Source organism: Apteryx rowi, unplaced genomic scaffold (assembly GCF_003343035.1).
Source record: "Apteryx rowi isolate R43461 unplaced genomic scaffold, aptRow1 scaffold_20, whole genome shotgun sequence".
Lineage (NCBI taxonomy): Eukaryota > Metazoa > Chordata > Aves > Apterygiformes > Apterygidae > Apteryx > Apteryx rowi.
In genome coordinates this window covers 5,004,007-5,024,381 of record NW_020448308.1, presented here as the reverse complement: position 1 = coordinate 5,024,381, position 20,375 = coordinate 5,004,007, and the positions used below count along the sequence as shown (strand labels likewise).

The 20,375-nt window shown below is 42.0% G+C and overlaps 1 protein-coding gene across 4 annotated transcripts in view; it reads left to right on the top strand.

Annotated features, from left to right (window-relative positions):
• Positions 1 to 20,375, top strand: part of TYW1 (tRNA-yW synthesizing protein 1 homolog) — a 115,516-nt gene that overhangs the window by 13,787 nt on the left and 81,354 nt on the right. For all 4 annotated transcript variants that reach the window (XR_003253151.1, XR_003253152.1, XM_026063662.1 and 1 more), the window contains exons 8-9: positions 6,490 to 6,616; positions 18,949 to 19,001. Coding sequence is in view for 2 of the 4 variants with exons in the window: in XM_026063662.1 (XP_025919447.1) it covers positions 6,490 to 6,616; positions 18,949 to 19,001 (180 nt within the window). In the remaining 2 variants the exon portion in view is untranslated. The remainder of the gene's footprint in view (positions 1 to 6,489; positions 6,617 to 18,948; positions 19,002 to 20,375) is intronic.

The window sequence follows — 20,375 nt, the reverse complement described above, 5'->3', positions numbered from 1 at the left end:
AGTCCTAAACTGTAAGGAAAAGAAATGATGAAGTGGAGCTGAGAAGTCATTTACAGAACCATCTGAAAAATCTGCAAAATACAGCAAGATGTTGTAAAAGGATGTGTGATACTTGCTGTGTGTGACAGCAGAATGGACTGTAGCAGAAAGTCTTACAGGTTTTGGGCTGGGCATTTCGCGACGCTCTTGTCAAATCATATTTTCTTAGGTTTTAGTTGTGATTATTGTAGCACCGAGGAAAGTAATAAAAATGCAAATATGGTACAATTTTCAGATAGGAGCTAGTCATTTGTGGGTGGAAGCAGACAAACACCTTTAGTTTTGATTCTTTTATTTCCTTTGAAATCTGTCTCCTTTGCAAGTGTGTCTAAGGAAGTTTCCCAATTCTAACAGATGTCAACAGAAACGTGAAGCAGCATGTGAAACGCTTGGAGTCATGGCTTAGCTGCATCCTTATAAAAACCTTCCCTGCAGCAGAGCAGTGATACTATACCTCAGTGAAGGATTCTTAATGACGCTGCTTTAGCCCTGCAGATATAATTTTAGAGTTGCAATCTGGGAATCTTTTTGTCATTGAGGATACTGGCTGCTGTTGAGCTGACAAGGAAACGGGCATTGCTGGTGGGATCATTTATCCTTTTGCACTTCACAGATGTGCAGTGCCTCTTGCAAGTTGATTCAGTTGGATAGCAGCATAAGTTTCTGTCATTACTTGTCTGCCTGAGTTTGGGTTTTAAAATGAGTTCTCGGTACTGTTACGCTTGTCAAAATCTCGGCAGTAGTTTTTCTAAACTAAAGGGAACATGGATTTTCCTCTGCAGGGTCCGATCTACAGATCTGTTAGAATAGCAACCTTTCTTTTGGTGGCAGCCAGTAACAGCTGCCTCGGAGAATGGTGTGAGGGATCTAGTGTTAGTTTTATGGCATAATAAGGTAGATGTGGGTGGAGATTTCTTTCCACCTCTTTATTGAAAATTCACAAAGGCTTCACTTCCAGGAGAAAATCTCTCTAGCCAGTTTTTTGTTTGTATTGGTTGGAACTTGTCAGGGCTTTCTCCATTTTTAAGTATACTTCTTGAAAATACATGTTGTGATTTTTTTTTTTTCTTTTAATCAAGCCACCTCCTATTTTAATCCATTGCGAAGTAATGGATTGCAAAGTCCCCCACCTCTTAGCTGTCATACTTCTCTCTTGTCAGCTTTTTTGTTTCAGTTCAGGTTTCTGTGCTTAACTGGACAGTGATGTTTGGAGTGGGTCTGTAGTCTGTGATTATGTAGACTCTCATAGCTATTTTTAATAAGCTTTTCTTACTGTTAGGTTGTTTGTTGGTTCACTGATTACTCAATCCAAGAATCCATTAATCACCTTTGTGCTCACTTACAAATACTCAAAGCTGGTTTTATTGATAACTAACAGCAATTTAGAGTATTTCATATCGCTACAAGATTGACAGGGCACTTAGTACATGGATTGAGCAAATTGCTGTTCTGTTTCCGTGTGCTAACATTTAGTTGTGTGACAAGTGGTGTTTTCCACCTGGAGGAAGAAAATCCCACAGCAGACCAGCATTTGTGTGTTCTTTTGGTTATGCTAAAGAATTACTCTGTGCAAGCCTTCACCCTGACCTATTCTGGGAATCACAGAATGGTTGAGGTTGGAAGGGACCTCTGGAGATCATCTAGTCCAACCCTCCTGCTCAAGCAGAGTCACCTAGAAGAGGTTGCCCAGGACCCTATCCAGATGGCTTTTGACTGTCTCCAACGATGGAGACTCCACAATCTCTCTGGGCAACCTGTTCCAGTGCTCAGCCACCCTCACAGAAAAGAAGGTTTTCCTCATGTTCAGATGGAATTGTCTGTGTTTCAGTTTGTGCCTGTTGCCTCGCATCCTGTCACTGGGCACCACTGAAAAGAGTCTGGCCCCATCCTCTTGACACCCTCCCTTCAGATATTTGTACACATTAATAAGATCCCCCCTCAGCCTTCTCTTCTCCACGCTGAACAGGCCCAGCTCTCTCAGTCTTTCCTCATATGAGAGATGCTCCAGTCCCCTAATCATCTTAGTAGCCCTGCGCTGGACTTGCTGCAGTAGTGCCACATCCCTCTTGTACTGGGGAGCCCAGAATTGGACACACTAGTCCAGATGTGGCCTCGCCAGGGCTGAGTAGAGGGGGAGAATCCCCTCCCTCGACCTGCTGGCAACACTCTTCCTGATGCACCCCAGGATACCATTGGCCTTCTTGGCCACAAGGGCACACTGCTGCCTCATGCTTAACTTGGTGTCCACCAGGACTCCCAGGTCCTTCTCCGCAGAGCTGCTTTCCAGCAGGTCGACCCCCAGCCTGTCCTGGTGCATGGGGTTATTCCTCCTCAGGTGCAGGACTCTGCACTTGCCTTTGTTGAAGTTCATGAGGTTCCTCTCCGCCCACCTCTCCAGCCTGTCCAGGTCCCTCTGAATGGCAGCACAGCCCTCTGGTGTATCAGCGACTCAAAAGGAAGGTGTAAGGAAACCAATGCCATTTGTGTGGGCTGCCTGATGTCTACTGAACATATGCTGTCATTGATATCTGAGCCTGAACTAGGGAAGAAATTGTTGGCTTTTCTAACTGTCCTCTTGTCACTGGGGTATTGCTTCTAAAGCTCTGCTTGGTGTGGCTTTTAATTCTTCATGCATGTAATTCATGAACTTAATACTTCATTCAGCCACTCCCCTGGGGAACTTTTACTAATATTTCTTGCTGCTAGGAATCTTTTTCTGACAATGTTGCTTGCATTTTCCCTTAGTTCTGGTTGCGTTGTTCCTGGCTCCAGCCCCTGATGTTATTACTCTTTTCTTAGTGCTTGTAGCTTTCATTCATTAAAAGATGCCAAAGTCTTTTGATGGATGAGGCTGTAAATGATGACAATTCTAGGGTTCCCTGTTGTTTGTCTGCTGGGAGATTAAGCAGGAAGGAAGTTCAATCAGAACCATCTATTTGGGGTATTGTGGGTGTCATTTTCCTTCCAGGAGTAAAAACTGCTGAGGGAACACACTTTTGTTAGCTGTGGCACATTGATAAATAGAGCCATGAGGCTAAAAATGCTAAATTAAGTTAGTTTAGGGAATACTTGTTCCTGGAATGTGCTGCTTTTTTTTCCTCCTTTCCTTTCTTCTCCCTCCTCTCTCCCTTCTCTTTTCCTGCAATCCAGAGTTTTGAAAAGCATTTGATGTAATAAAACGGAAAACACAAGGAGCAGTTGGGCACCCTGGTGTCCTGGAGAGAGCGCTTCAAAGAAAAGTGGCAGTAGCACATCCTGTTGTACAGTTTGACCATATTTGAATGTGGCTGTGGATGTGTTTCCTAGACATACTTGTAGGAAATCCTTTGAAGCACTTAAACTGTGATATGTTAAAGGGGGCAGTAACGCCTCTCTCTTGGCAGGGAATCCTTCTTGGGTTTTGCAACCTGTTTGTGCTGTGTCCAATGCCCTCTGCTCGACACATCAGGGAACGGGCTTTCCCTGCCTGCCCATAAAATACTTGCTGACTGTGTCGTCTTGTGTTGCCTGTATAGTAGTAAAGGGGAAGAAATTTTTGCCTTCACCTGTGGAGGAGGTCATCATAAGTCCTTACCCGTGTAGTAGTAAAGGGGAAGAAATTTTTGCCTTCACCTGTGGAGGAGGTCATCATAAGTCCTTACCCGTGAGATTTGCTTTGTTTGGGTTTGGTGTTTTCTCAAATACTGCAGCAACAGACACAATATGCGGGTGGAAATACAAAGGACCTTTAATTTAGGAGGACTTTTTGCTTGTATTCAGGTCTGACTGAATTACAGTGGCAAAAATTCCAGCAGGCTGCAGCAAGAGCTGCCTTGGGCCTCGAGTTACTAAGAAATTCAAATGAATTCCTAGGTCTTCCTGTCTGCAGGTTCTCTCCATCCATGAATACGGAGTAGAGGACAACTCTGCAGTTTTTTGGCAGCAAGGTACTTCAAGGGCATGAAAAGATGGCTGTTGTCACTACTTGCTTGATTTGTTATGGAAAGACAGTAACTTGCTATAGATTTATTACAGGACTCTCAGCTAAATCATCAGAACTTGAGAAGTCTGCACTGTGCAGAGTTAACTTTGTGTTCTCTTCACTGAAATCCTAAATAATAGGTATGAAAGGTTTAATAAGCAAATAAGTAAAACTCATAGGGCCGTGAATTCCATTTCCAAGAAGAAATGTCTGAAGCCCATCACTTGCCAAATAGAACAAGTCAGGTATTGCAGTTCAGAGAAAAACAAATGATTATTTTGTTTACAGGCTTTCACATCAGGATGGAGGAGGGAAAAGAGAATATCATCTCTGTAAGGAAAAATGATTACTGAAATAAATGTGTTTCTACCCTGCCAGTAAGGCAATTTTATTTACTGGTGCTTTTTTATGTTTGGGTTTGGTGTTTTCTCAGATACTGCAGCAACAGGCACAATATACGGGTGGAAATACAAGGGACCTTTATTTCAGAAGGACTTTTTTCTTGTATCTGAAGATAGGATGTTGTATTTGTACCTAAGTGAATCACTGCATTTTTAATATTATAATGTGCTCCATAACACACATTGAGTTCTAGGATAATTAACCTGGCATGAGACTGTAGAGTCTATGGGCCAGGACGTGTCCACTTAAAAATATTGTGTAGTGTTTTGCTTTGGGTAGCTAACGTATCTGTCCTGAGAAGAGAGCCTTTCCTTTTTAGGTGGATGGAAGTGTCTAGTTCTGGGTTAAATAGCTTTTTGGAGAAGAAGCTCTTTGTTTAAGATTTAATAGTTAAAAGATGATTTTGTTTTCTTCTTACTTATACATGAGGCTTTTAATTAATATTAATTTTTACTGTTTAAACATCTTGATCAGTTTTCTGTTGGACGTAAAAGCTCATTCATGTCCATAGACAAGTACTTCAAAAAGCTAGCCTTTCAGAGAAGTTTGCATTACAAAAACCAATGAAATCCTCTGCTTCTACCTAAAAACTGGTTTTGAGCGAACAGTGAGTGAAAGGAAGTGGAAGTTGCAGCACAGCTTTCTTCTTCAGTAAGGCCCAGATTGTATTACTGGGTCATTAGAAAATACCTTCCTGCATAATCTCACTAAAACTGTGGATAAAGTATTATTCAAAATGAGTAGGAAAGATAGACTCTGTCCTTAAATGTTTTTATTTTCCTCTTCCCTTCTCAGATGCCATTATGAACTGTATGTTTTCCTTGAACCTCTGAGAGTCCCTGCATTTCTTGCTTCTGAGTCACCTTTAATAGTTTTCAGAACTTTTGCTCACGTACGAAGGAATCAATGTATGTGTTCAGGAATGAATAATTACACTCTCTGTGAAGAACACAAAGCTTGGCAAGTAAAGAGCACTGGTTTCTTTAGTGATGCTAACAGTTGGTGGGATAGACCCAAACTGGAAGCATTTATCTGAACTTCTTGATGTCTTTGGCACAAAAGAGACTTAGATATGAAATAGCCTCAGGTTTTTTTGAAATCAAGATGTTCTCCATTGGTTTCTGTTTATCCATAACTTCTCTGATATTGCAAAAAAGCCATAAAGAATTGACAGATTACAAGTTCGATGAAATATCAAAGTATTTACACTTTCATGCTTCTTAGTGCAGACATGAAACAATAAATGCTCATAAAAGTCTCTGAAGTGACACTTATACAGCAGGGGATTCACAATTTTTCATGTGCTGGGGTCTGTTTCTCCTTCTTCTAACTTTATGCTAATATATGATACTCCTGTATTTGGTTGTAGTGAAACTCAAAGCACTTAACTATGGTTGTAAGGCTGCTTCTGTTGGAAGCCAAACTTAAGTGGGATGCTGTAGGTAGTATGTCTAGAGTTAACTGGGGGAACAGCCTTTACTTGCAGGGCATTTGGTGGGGATTGAATTTTGATGGTGCGCTTGATTGGCCTTTTAGGTGAGTTGTGAAGAACATAGTTTCTAGTCTGTAAACTGTTTGGATGTTTCAGTCATTTTAGTGATGTGACTTTCTTCTTTGACCTGCCCAAAATGTTTGGGACAATTGCTATTTTTCCACTCAAGAGGTGATTGCATTTGGGTGCAAAATGGTTTGTTCCCTCCAGTTTGTGCTCTATGGAGAGATGAAGTCACTGTGGAATCGTGAAGCATTTGGATTTAAATCTTGGAGTCCCTCTGGCTTTCAGATGAAATTCAAACACCTGTTTCTTAAAATATCCTAGAGACATTTATTGCCATGTTACTAGTAAAAAGTCTAGCGTGTTTAAAGTGTTGTGAAAGGCATGGCGCAAAGGTATCATAAATTACTGAAAGACCAGACATTGGTAGGAAGAGGGATAAAATGCAGAATTGCACGAATGCAGAATTTGAATGTGCCCACTCGCATAGGTTTCAAGTTTAGCAGGTCTGTCAGAAGCAGTTGAACTGTGCCACCATATTTAGAACATGATGCTTGAAACTAAATGGTTGTAATTCACTGTCTTTCAACAGAAGGAGCATGAGCTTGAGGAAGGAGGTGGCAGAACAAGCTTGTCTCAAGAGAGCGCTGGGAGGAAGGAGGAGGGTGAAAGGAGAGAGATGATTACTGCAGCTCTGAGAGAAGCACTCACAAAACAAGGTGAGGTTCTGCAACAACTAGACTCTGGACCAAGCTTTAAAGTCTTAGTGGTAGACTTTTGACAGAAGAAGTGAAAGACTAGTGTTCTTTATTTTAAAGAAAGATACCACTCTGGACTGTCTCTCATGATAGATCCTAGTCAGAAGTAGGACAGAAGTTAGGAAGGGGCCTTTTGTGTCTGATTTGTAACAGGAAGAATCTAAGGTAGAGTACACTAAAGTATGTATACAACTCTCTGGGTTCACAGGGTTTGTTTCTGCTAAGTCAGCTCGGGAAGAAGGTAGTACCATGTGCCTTTAGCTCCCAAAATGTAGGTTTCCTAAAGGATATTTAAAGATCAACTTTGCCTCTAACTTTTCCATTTTAGTCCCCTGCTTTTTATTTCATTTTCAAATTCTGATTTCAATACTGAAACTTTATTTCCAGAAAAGAAAGTCATTCAAATTAATTTTAACAATCCACTAGAGAAGAACAGGTCATTAGTTCTCCATGAACTACTAGAGAACAATGTTAATGAATCTCTTAAAAAACAAAAAACAAAACAAAAAAACAAAAAACAAAAAAAACCCCACCCTCCAAAGATATGCCTAAGCAAGTATGAGAAGAGATAGACTGACAGCCTTGCAGGTCAAAAGCCTCAGTTCTGAGTGCCAAAGCCAGGAGAAGGGTTATGTGAGCTCTTCTGTGCTGCTCTGTCACTGCAGGTAGAGACTGATGGGAGTTAGTCTAATTTCTTTTCTCTCTTAGGATGAGAGAGCGCTCAGTTTTCTTGCCAGCTAAATCGATAGTCTCTCTCCTGATGCCTCTGAGAAGGCACTTTTGCTTATTGCAGTAGAGACACCTCACTGCAGAGCTGGGCTTTGAAATTCTACTCATGTTTTGTGCAAGTCCAGCAGCTGTGGGATTGTAACACCTCTGCTCCTCAGGATCTCAGCTGTTCTTCAGCCTGAGCTCTTGGAGGTGACCGGTGCTCTGTTCAGCCCATCAAGTCTCAGACATGTTTGGTCGGTTGGGTTTCTTTTTGCTAGCCTCAGCACAGCTATAAAATAAAGAGCCAGTCTTTAAAATCGTGGCCTGAATAAAAGAATCCAGGAAGGGCCCTTTAAAGCAAGGCTTAGCAAAAAGTGGCAGTGACTTTGCCGCGTTTTCATGTCCGTAGCTACAGTGGTGCTGGCTGGAACCGGTGCAAGGTTGTCAGGTGGCTGATTTAATATATCGTTTTGGCTTTGATTCTAAAGACTGCAATGTGGTGACAGTTGCAGTGTAGCATGCTGCAGAGTAGCTTGAGGAATATTGCAGGGTTTTGTTATTTTTTTTATTTTTAGTGCTCTGTTTGATCCAGAAGTTTAATCTTCCTGCCTGCAAGGATGTTTGGAGAAGAGGTGACCCTGGCTAGCAGGGGTAGAGGGCTGTGGGCAGCTAGAAGCAAGGCTGTCTGGAGATGGGCAGTGAGGAGGGGAATGTGCTTGTCTGCTGCAAGTCCTGTGTGCCGAGAGGTTAGAGTGGGCACTGACCCTATGATAGGGTGACCCACGTCCCCCAGACCTCTTGGCTTTTGCTTTGGGACACAGGAACCTTGGAAGGCGTATGGAGGCTGCATGTGATACTGATTTCTGAGGGGAGAGCGGCAGGTTTTCAGCGTACTGCACTGGCCTGGGGGCTCTTTGCATTGCCGGGCTCTGTGTTGACCCTGCGCTATGGCCTGGTGAAAGTGGTGGTCACAGAAGTTTCATATGCCGGTATGTTTTCTGACCCAGTCTCTACTGCTTCAGTCTGGGGGAATGAATGAAATGGTGCCTTTTCAGTGGTATATAAAAAGTGGTCATCCGAAAAATGGAAACAGTGCTGGGAGGAAGTTCACTTCCCTACCATAATTTTTTGACAGAAAGGCAGGTTTCCCACTGAACTCCGATTTCCTTGTGATGTTCCAGAAACAAGAATTCATTATTCTGATGATGAGCTCTATTTTGTAGGTTCCTAATTCTTTTTTTGACATTCAGTGCAGTACCAGCATTGGATCAACTGGATGGGTTCAACTTATGTGAATACGCAGTTTCAAAGACTTAAATCTAGTGTGCCTGCATCTTTTCAGTTACACCTGGCTCCTACTGACGCAACCATCCCCTCCTTTCTTCTGGTACTCACATAATCTTTTAATGTTTGCTCTACAGTGAGGAAGGAGAATCTGCCTTTCTTCTCTTTTCACATGTCAGGCAGCATTTTTTCCTTGAAGTATCACACCAAGACAGGCTTATAGGGCTACAAAAATAAAACAACTCCCTCCTTCCCTTGACACCGTTCCAAAAGAAAAAGAACAAGTGCAATAGATTCAAAAGATCATATGATTTATTTAGCAATACCTGGTTGTTTTGGGTATAGGTTCAGTGTCTTTTCAAGATTATCCCTAAGGGCATAATTAGCCCAAGAGAAGGGGGGAAAAAAAACAGTACTAGTAATTCAGAAGAAAGCTCTTCCTTCGTGTTGTAGTTGCATACCAGAAATTTGCCTTTGAACAGCATCTCTTCAAACTATTGGAACTATTGATCTTTAAGAGAATTTATCTTGTTTCTTGTAGTTAAACTGAGTATTGCTTAAACAATGGTTTTCTTTTAGCGCTGGCATTACATTTGGGCTAAACAATCTTAACTATTGGGTTTTATAGGCGCAAGGCCTTTTAGTTGTCTGCTTGCAAATATTTTTATTAAAGGTGCTCTGTAATAATAGTTGCTTTTCGAAAGTTGGAGTAATCTTGTGTTAGGAAATGCTGATTCCCTCTCTGTCAGTGCTCGGTCTTGCATAAAATACAAATTCAGCACAAACTATTTAGTGCCTCCAAGTAACAAATATTGCTTGAGAGAGAGAGAAGGGCTGACAATTTAAGTATTTGGCTGTGCATGTTATATTTGCAGTGATACCATTTTGCTATGTTTATGCTTTAGTAGATTGTATCTGTTTAGATAGATGACAGGAAATAAGCTGAAAATAGAAACAAACCTTTGCTATTAATGTTTCCTGTGGTGATGAGTGGATGTAGCCTAGCTGAGATGTAGCTTATGTTCTGATTTGCTTTCTGTGGTTGTTGGTGGGTTCTCAGAACAGTCCCTGCTGGGCTGAAAGTTTTTGTGCTTTGTCTGGATACAAGGAAGATTTTGGGTTTGCCTTTCTAGAACTTCTCCCGATTGTCAGGCCCTTCACTATTTTTCAGGAAATGCATTTAAATCCTGCTTTAGCTTGCCAGGGAGCCTTAAACTGCTGTCCTAATAGGAAAGGTGACTGCAGAAAGCCCTTTGTGAATCAACAGGGGTTCCTTCCATGTCCTCTATCAACCGTGCTTATTTTACTGGTACAAAAAACTGATTACCTTTTACATTGTCCCGCTGCTACTATATAAAGTAACTACATCAATAATGCAGAGACCTGTGCTCTCTTCTGGTTGTTTATCATTAATAGAGTTTAACCACTTTTTGACTTGCCAAATGTTTTGCTGATGCTGCTGGTCAAATGGGGGGGAAAAAAAACATAATTTGACATGCAGAATACAGAAATGAAGGCTGATAGTTGGGAGCAGCATTGTTTTACTAGTGAGCTGACTCTGCTCAAAAGATTTCGAGGTCAAATGTGATGTCCCACAGTGACAGCCAGTTTCCACCATCCCTATCGAGTTACAGTTGTGCTGAGCAGTGCTTCAGCTTTTCTTTGGTGTGCTTCTCTTAAGGCAGGAATAGAAACTACTATTCTACTATATGCAACTGTGCTTCCTGTAATGTTATGGTTTGTAACATAATGGACCTGGATTAATGTTATTTAGTGACTGACCCTACTAACATGCTACAAATCATTCTGTTGAGTATGTACTACATATAGCAGGTATGATTTTTTGCTATAGCCCAGTAGGGTTGTTCTGGCTTTAGTGGTTAAAATGAGCCTAAAACTTAGCACGATGGTGTCCGCAATGTCTGTTTTACTTAAATCCAAAGGCAAGTGATATTAGGAGACAGGCTGTATCAAAAATAGTACGGGCTGCTGCAGTACCATCGTCCTTTCATGCTTTGACTTCCTGTTCGATACAAAGACATCTTTTGATCTATGTTTTTCAGTATGTATTGGAAATCAGGCGGCTGACTTTGGGGGGGAAAAATATCGAAGACTAGGCTTTTCAAGTGCTTATTAACCTTGTTTGAGACTGAGGTTTTTAAAAGCGCTTGGTTGCTTTTGCTGGCTGTTCTTGGACCAAGTTTTCTCGGACCTGTTGTTCTGAGCTCTTCTGACAACCTCAGCTTGGCTCTTGGTGCTGAGCTTTTTAAATGTCCTGACTTTGGAAATAAGATACACTGTGAAAAGATATTCCCCGGAGATTTGTGGTGGTGGATGCACACCCATTCAGGCTGTATGGCCAAATGTTCTGTGCATCTCTGGGATGTGGCATGATTTATGTGTAACTCTTAAACTCCAGGTGGCACTAGCAGCTCGCAGCTGGGTTGAGGTTGGTGAAGAAGGCTAGGGCAGCCCCTGCAATGCCTCCCACAGAGGCCAGAATTCAAATACTGGTCATGGAAATGTTAAAAATTAGTTGACAAAATGCAAAATTCTTCTTGCTTGAATACCTGTAAGCAGAATAAATGCAATGACTGAAACTAGGCAAAGTTAAGTCTACTTTTTTTTTCTTTTGAAGTTCCTTAAAAATGTCTGTGTAAATAAATAAAGAATATATGCAGTTAAAGTGGAAGAATCCAAGAAGCAGAAGATGCTGGAGTCCCACAGTATCGAAGGTGCCGAGAGATGATGGTTAGCTGACTGCAGTACTAATTTGCTAGTGCAGATGTAGCTGCTTATCAGTGGCAGAGTAGGAAGTTATGAGCTCAGTTTTGTGGGCCTGATTCTTCCCTCATGTTTAGCTGTTGGAACTGGTAAAGTTACTCTGTGTAATTAAAGGGAAAAATAAATGTAAGTGCATTGATATTTGAAATATTCTAGGTTTTGGAAGGGCTTTGGAGAGTATTGGTCTTTGAAATTAAGTCTAAAGCTGGGACAAACTACCAGGTATGTTCAGGTAAGGATAACATTAGGTGTACTTCCTTTGTAACATAACACTTTCCCCAGGCAAGAGGTCACAGTTTTTATACAAATGGAAATGTAGAGAAAGAAGTACGTCCATAATGACTGAAAGAGACTCATTAAAATGCACAAATAAAATATTGTGGGTTTTTTGTTTGTCTACAGCAACTTGTGATTCTGTCTCTTGCTCTTTTTTTTGTTAATCTTTATGTATGTATTCTGGCTACTTAAGGAAAAGAGTTATGCAGGCTGGCTGCCTTCTTCCACTTAACTGGCCTGCCAGGTCAAAGGTGTTTCAGCCAAAGTCGATACTAGTATAAAGGTCTTAAAGACATTAAGCTCCTGAGAATTTTCAATAAATTTTCTTATGAGTAAAGAAGAGAGACTCTCTTTCCCCTCACTGAAGGGCAAGTGTAGACCTCCAAGTTATAATCCATCTTGCTGGGCCAGCTGGTAACCATCAGTTGGCAAGGACATAGTTGTAGGCTAGTCACATGTCTGCTGTCTGCTAGCCAGTCAGTCATCAGGCCGACAAAAATGGGTTCAGGACCCAAGGGAAACTGAGGGCAAGAGAGGGCTGCAGAAGGCACTGGAGGAAGCCAAAGAGTGGGGTGAGTGTGAGGGGAAAGCTTGGGGACCTGGCGATGGAGCTGGGCATGGCATGTGTTTGTGGGAAGCTGGGGTCTTCTGTGAGGCAGCCTGTTTGAGAGTCTCCTGGTGTTTTCTTTTCCTTCTGCTTGCTCTTCAGCCGTGGGATGTGCCCTTCTCGAGGGAGCTAGTGTCTTCCCGACCTCACAGACAGAGGTGTAGGAATCCTTTTGCTGTTCATGATGTTTGAGTGGCTTTTATCTTGCAGGTCCTATCTTTGCCACAGTGTCTGGGAGCAGTTGAAAGGGGACTTCCGGTGACAGCTGGTTAGTTCCCTTTTCTCAGGGTTGTTCTGGTGGATGGTGTAGGGTGCTTGCCAAGCCCCAGAGATCCCTTTTTAGGGGTAGGGGAGCAGCCTTTCTCCTCTTAGAATGGCAAAGCCACTGTGGATGTTGGTGAAATTACTTGGGCTGAAGGATGGGCGTCTCTTCTATATCTCGCCCTGGGTGAGAGGACACCTCAAGTACTTGCAGTTGATCTGGGGGATAGATTAAAATAGGGTGGGCTGCCATGTTTCTGTGATGCAAGGCCCTGGGGCCATGGGTTTCTCTAAGGCATGGTTTGCTGTGGTCACTTCTGCTGGATATAGTCAGCATGACTCATTCATGGCAAACACTTTACAACAGCTCTGCAAATGGGCCAGCTTACTGCTTTATTCTTTATCATGGGTTCCAGATACAGAAGGCTTTTTTCTCCTTTTTTCAGCAACAGTTGAAGGTAGGTGAAAATATCAGTCATCTTTGTGGCTGTTTGTTTGTCAAAGGCATAATCTGATAGGAAATTATACTTTGAGCTTTGGAAGCTTTATATTCCTACTGCGTAATACCCTGGCAGTTCTGTGCTGCAAAGGAAGAGGTGTTCTTGGATTAAAATGGACACGTGGATTTAAATGAAAACCCAGATTTTGAGAACTTGCTATCTCTTTTATGATTAGTTATTGAGGCCAGAGTTTATTGTAGCTACTGGCACTCCCACCCTTGAACTTTGCCATTCTCACTTTCTTGATACTGGGTTAGGTTTGGTTTGTCTGCCGTGGCAGCTGTATTTCTCTGACTAACCTTAGCAGGCTTTTACTACATGTTAAAAATGTTCAAAAGGTTTTGTGTTTTTATGTATGACAAGAAGGGTCCCAAGCAACATCTTAGCAGCTCTGCTGAAAGACCAAACACTGCATCCATTTTTGAACTACAGTATTTTTACGTATAAGGTACAGTCATGCAATCCTTTGTTCTCACTGTTGCTTAGAGCTGATGGAAGTAAGCCCTTCCACAGCTCACAAGCCTTTTGTGCTTCTTCAGGGAGCACTTTCTTAAAATGAATAAACAAAAAAAAAAAAGAAGGGGAAAAAAACAGCTGCCTCTCCCCCAAAACTAAGATTAGATCTTGGGATGTGCTGGCCAAGGTTTTCTTGAAGATTCTGAGCAGCACTGGGAAGGAAACTGGAGCTTTTTCCTATCATGCTTGGGCAATTTGAAAAATTCCACTTCCCAGATTCCACTTGTTATTTCAGTATAAAATACTGATATAATTTGAATGGGTTCCTTTCACCAACAGTGTGGGGTTTTTAATTCCTTTTCTAGTTTTAGTTGGAAAGTTGTCTTTTGGGTGGTGGCTCAAGCGCAGCAGTTTTATTAGAGCTTTCAAAATGGTCCTTAAAGTATTGGAGATGGATTACTGCTGTATCACTGAGCTGCAGTTCCAGCCCTTTTAACCAGCGCTCTTGCAAAATGGTAGGAAATTGGAAACTCTTTTCCTGTAAACATTCGGTGCAAAAAGGAGAACTTCACACTAGGAGAGTTTCAGCTTTAACAGATAATCATTGCTTCAAACCAGAAGGCTTTTTTTTTAAGGAGACTACTTGATAGGACCACGCTGATTTGTGAGCTGTATTTTACTCTTTCCTGAGAAGAAAGCTTTCTGAAAGTCATTTGAGTTTTTGAAGTCTAACATGACATCAGATTTGCTTTTACCAAGCTTACAGTGATTGCATTCTAACACAGAAGGATAGTGAAGTCTTTTTCTGGTACCTCTGGGGAGCTTTTCAACCACTGAGCTACTTCATTCTTTCATAATTAAATCCTTTGGTTTTTTTTGTTTTCCAAGAACTTGCTTCAACAGAAGACCTGATGGTATTGAGATTTGTACTGGAAAGTGCTGCTGGGTTTTCTTCCAGACTTTTTGCCACATCAGAATAGTCAAAACTCCTAGAAAATTAGATAGTCTTATGAGGTTATGTCATAGGACTGTTATTAAAGATGGATTTTTTTTTTAGCCTGTGCAAGTATATTGATACTGCTTCTAATATGGACAGAGTTATACTCATAGAAATATGTTTATCTTGGCTATATGCGTTCTGCTTTCTAAATTAGAATAAACTAACATAATTGCTCATCTATGCAAATAATTCTTCCATACTCTATGGCTTGGAAAAACCTGTTACTTACATGAGGCTGGTAAAATGAACACTGTAGCAAAGATAACCAGAAGATCAAGATATCCTGCAATGTGACATGGACATATAGATAGCACTGTCCTATCTCAGGTGATACATTCCCAGTGGCTGAGAGTTCAGCAGCATCCCTCAATGAATTCTTTGGATTTCAGAAAATGTTTTTTAAGCTGTTATTTACATGATGGAACTGAAATGCTGCAGCATGGTCTTAGACTACTGCAGAACCATTTTATCCTAGACAATGTGTCATTGAACACCTGTGATACAGGCCATTTTTTCCAATTAAAAGTCTGACTGTGATCTGTTGAACTCCAGCCGGATTGTTAGGGCAAACAGTCACCAAATGTTTATTGGCCTGGTGTTGCTGACAGATAACCCTGATTTCTTCCAAAAGCTTGTCTGAAAGCTTAATTTATGCCTCTATAATAGTGAGATATGACACTGAGTTTTAGTGAAGTTTGGCAGGTTTCTAGGTTATTCAAAATTCATGATCTAGTGCAGGATCAACTAACACAGACTGCTGACTAGGAGTTCTTGTGCTTTTAGTAAGGCGTTGTGTTGATTACTTTATGATCCTGCTTATTATTTAAGGAGTCCTTTGAATATTGGGCTATAGAAGAAAAAAATAAATGGGGACCCTAAGGTATGTAGGAATTGTGGACAGAGTCTCATCTAGACAGCACACTGTTTGGAAGGTGTTGTATCCAAATATTCACTTACATTTATTGCTTGCAAGTAATACCTCTTAAGAAGAGCAAAGAAGCGATTGTGTCCACAGTGAGTCCTGGCATAACGTAGGTGCAGACTTTTGGGCTGTCAATAAGATTCAAACTACCATTTAAATCTTTTTTTGTGTGTGTGTGTGTGTGTGGCACCATTTGTAAGAAAGCCTTGGCAGAGCTGCAGTGAAGTGGCAAAGCTGGTGGAAGAGATGAGCTGGCTTGAGCTTTCAAGAGGATTGTTCATTGGAATCTGAGATGCAGAATCAGAACTGAGAAGACTCTGACTGGTTCTCTAATGCATTTGCTCCCACATTTGGTTTAAAACTCAGTCCTTGTTTCTTGCATAACCCGTTGTACTTTCTCTTAGCCTGAACTGGTTTGCTGCCTGTGTTATTAGCCAGCAGTAAGAAAATGCTTGAAGAAACAGTCTTTATAGATATGGAGGGACTTTGCTTAGAATAGATGTGTAAAGAGCACCAGGTCTTGGGCACTGATATGTGCAAAGCTTTATCTGCTTTTAGATTCTGGAAAAGCGTGGCAAGGCCTGGATTCACTGGGATGGCTTACAAAGGTAACCACACTTTCTACAAGAGCTACCTAGGTAGTGAAGAACCAAGTTCAACAGCTTTGTATGGTGAATTTTAAGAAGTTCTGGAAATATATGCTGTTTCTTCCAGTAACCATAGCTGTGACTTCTGGCAGCAACAAGTGAGATGAGTAAGCCCCTTCTCATCTCTAAAGCTGGCTGAAGGCTGTAAGCCTCTGTTTTGATGTTGAACATGTACAATTTTCTTGGCCTTTATAGGAAGTTGTGGGCGTTCACATGGTGGAAGTTGGTCTAAGTAACTGTAAGAGAAAGCTGCAGCTTCAGGCTCCAGAGTTTGGCACCTTGTTCAGTTTAGCTGGCTCCTTTCTTCCCTTAAACGACTCAGTAGTGGATTTGGGCAAGCGTGTTCTATTTTCAATTTAATTTTAATCTAACACCCATTTTAAAGCAGCCATATTAGTTCTACTGACAAGTGATCTGGGAGAGAATAGTCTTACCTGAACGCTGCTGCTGGACTCTGAGAAATGTAAAAATATGGATAGGGCTATGCTGGTTGACAACAGCTAACAGTCTAGCTTGGAGAACTGTATCAGAGGGAGGAAGAATGTACCATCCATTTTCACACTCACCAAGAAGTCCCGTCAAGACATGAATTCCAGCAGCACAGGGAGGTCTCATTTGAGATTAGGCCTGGCTGGATAGGCCTGTCTGCAAAGAAATGCAGAGTGAATAGACAAGACACGTCCAGGGTAGGATGAGGAGATGTGACATAGCCAAATTCAGTGATGTATACTTGGTTGCACCTCTAACCATTGTCAGAGTCGGAAATCGCTACAGGATCTTCTGGGTCCCAGCCAGTCCTCTAGATGAAGGTGTCTCCAGTACTGTATGTGGCTTTGGAGAATATCAGTTCCACATTTTAAGTGCTGGTCATGGTTACACTAAATGCTCTGGTGCCTTTCTCCAGGAAAAGATTGGATGCTCTGCCATGTAAAATACCAAGGCTTTCTGGCTTGCAGCAGTTCTTTCTTCCTTACTAGCTTTTGTTTAACCCTGAGCATGTATGTGGGGTTTTAAAGGTTATTCATTTGGGGAAGGATGAAATAGCCACTCCTACAGAGCTGGAGGGGAGAGGGGCTCAGTACTTATTCTTGGGAACAGCCCAACATTGAAGTCACCGAAACCTCACTTAATCTGGCGGTCAGTCCATTTGCCATCTAAAGGAGGGGTCCTCACTGCTTGTTCCTGCCAGGCACCCCACTTGTGCTGGTGTAAGCGTTCATACAGTCTCCTGGAGAGTCACAGCAAGGAACCAACCAGGCTAAAATCAAACATGTCCAACCCCGTGCCCCCAGCAACGCCAGAGCCAGCGCAAGGGAACAGGAGCAAACCTCAGGCAGAGACAGCAGAGGAGACTGAGCAGATCTGTTGGATTCAAGTGCCAGAGTAACTCAAGCAGAGTGCTCTAGATGCTGCATGATTTCTTGTTAACCATGTGCATTTTCACACTGTTTAATTTTTAGCTGGTGCAGCTGTCATGGCATCTGCTGTGTCTTCAGTTACTTGCTGGCTCGGTGTCCTTGGAATTACAGGGGTGTTTTTTGAGGTGCAGTTGCACTGCCCTGGGGTCCCACCACGAGCTGTGCACGAGAGTCACGCAGCCTAAATCTGCAGGGCAGGGGTATTGTGTCCCGTTTTGTTGGGAGAGGGGATGGCCAGTTCCTCTTGCTGAATGTCAAGTTCATCCTAGTTGACAGGAAGGAGATTTGATGCATAAACTTTATTTTCCCTTGGAAGTGTTGACATCAGCCTGAAGGGGCTAGCTGAAGCAGTTTGGGGACATCTAGGACACACTAATGTGTAAATTCTACTGTGCACTGCATGAATGATGCTGTGAGGCTTCTCAAATCCCTCTTATTTTTATGCTAATTTTGAGGGGGGGGGTTAATCTTTCATATATGATTCTCTAAGCAGTTTCTTCAAAGAGGAAAATAACTCATACAGTTTGGGTAATAATAGTACTTAGTGCTTAACGAACATTGGGGAATTAATCCTCTTGGGCCGATAAATTTAAATGAAGTGGTGTTAGTCCTGGCTGGTGAGTGGGGAGAGTGCTTTCTTCTGGGCATGGAGGAGCAGACCCCTCACTGATGTCATTGCTGTGGCCGTGCCGCAAGTCAGCAGAAATGTGACCCACGCCCATGAAATTGGGATTTAAACTAAGTCCGTATATCAATCCCTGTCCTCCACCCTCGCAGCTGCACAGGGGATCAGGTGTTGTTCTCCAGGCTCTGGCAGGCCTGCGGAAGAGCAGCAGGAGCAGAGCTTCTCGGTCCTGGGGAAGAATTGTCTGCAGGGTGATGGCATAAGGCCCGGGAGATGCTCCCTGTTCCATGTCCTGCTTGAGGGCAGTTGAGCCGTGTGCTGAGGTGGCTGTGGTGAGACTGTCACGGTGTGCTTCTGCACTGGCTTTGAGCACAGACCTCATCTGCACATGTGTGGGTTGCAGCCATCCCTTGGGGTTGCAGCCAGCCCTGAAATTCAGTGCAGATGTCCTGCATGACTTTATTCTGCCATCCCGTGACAAGAACAAGTTATATGGCCAACCCCTGTTGATTCACACAAGACCGAGCAACATAAACAGATCTTCTGGGAAGAGACACCATTTCAAATTGGCCAAAATCCCTTGGGTGGCAGTGGCCTGTGCTCTGATGAACAGACTCCCAGAATTCAATGGAGAGTGCTGTGGGTGGGCATTAACATCATGGTGGCACTGTCGAGTTTGTGCCCATGTTCCTGGGGCTGACAGGGAAGAGCAGCACTGAGATGATGATGCTTAATAGATGCATTTTTGTGAACCAATTATTGCAGGTTAAAAGCAACAGTTAAATTAATTTCTTGTTGTCAGGTTACAAACTGATTGGAAGCCACTCTGGGGTGAAGCTCTGTCGGTGGACAAAGGTAAGATTTCCCCCCACACATGCTCTCCTTTTTTTAATTATCTAGAGACTTAGGTGTTACAATTTCCAGGTAAAATGTGATATTATTTGCAAGAAAATATACTTTGTCTTCCATGCTATAGTTTTGCATTTCAAGCTATTAAAATCCTGCTGCTAAGAGTGAGAATGTGATTGCGGCAAAGAACTGGGAACATCATTTTCTGTGTGTGTGGTTTTTTTGTTTGTTGGTTTCCTGTTATTCTACTGTCTGCTAAAATATCTCCTGCCTACTGAAATACATGGCATGAGAAGAGCACCACAGAGAAAAGTGGGAAGGTGATGTCACTGGTGTGAGGTCTTCAGAAACGAAGATAACACAGTCCCCTCATTACATTCAAACAGACACACAAGGGCATTTAATCCAGTTGTTCTGTGACTAATATAGCTGCTTTGCAACAGTCAGTGCTCCTCCAGAATTTTTTGGCATTTGTCAAGGAAGATTTAGACAGTAAGGTAACTGTCACTTTGTCAGTGCTTGAAACTTTTTAAAATAGTCTTTGTAGGAGTGTGTGTATATATGTGAGTATATACACACACACATATCTATATGTGTATACACCTATATATGTATTTATATACACACGTGCACACACTTATGTGTATATATTTGGATAACTTGAAGGATGACTCTATATACACACGCCCTCATCCTTCAAGTCCTGTGTGTGTGTGTATTGTAGACTGTGTAAACCAGTAGTTCTCGAGTAGTTTGTCTGCAGACTTGAAACTTTCCCAGCAGAGTTACAGATCTCTGTAGAACAAACTTCAGCTACTTCAATATGTTTATTGTTTTAACTGCCCTTTGCAGGTCCCTGAGAAGCAGCTCACAGATCAAAAGTTGCAAACCACTACTCTGTACCTCAAGGGTCTGTAATGCTATATATTTTTGGAGTAACATTTATTTAACATGCTAAAGCCTTCAGTACTAGCAGGCTGGTAAACTCTGTGAATCTGCACCTCTTTAAAATGCCAGCACACCTCTTAATTCTTGTGCTATGGCAGTGATCAAGTTCCTTGTCTCTTAGCTCTCTTTAGCTGCATGATTAACTTTGTTTTTGAAAAGAGCTCTTTGAATGACAATTACCAACCTGGGTGGCTGCAGCTAGTTTTTTACTGAAATGCTTGGAATCAGTGTACTGTCTCATCAGAAGACTTGCACTTGTGAACAATTTTAAGAGCCTCCTGTTGCATTGTCATGAATATTTGTGAGACCTCCAGATCCTACTGATACTTCTGCTGTTTACTTTTACAAATATTTCTCTTCTATTGTTGTTTTTTTTTAAGTTGGAGAAGACCTTGAGTTGTTTAAAGAAAAACTTGTCAAACTCTGTCAATG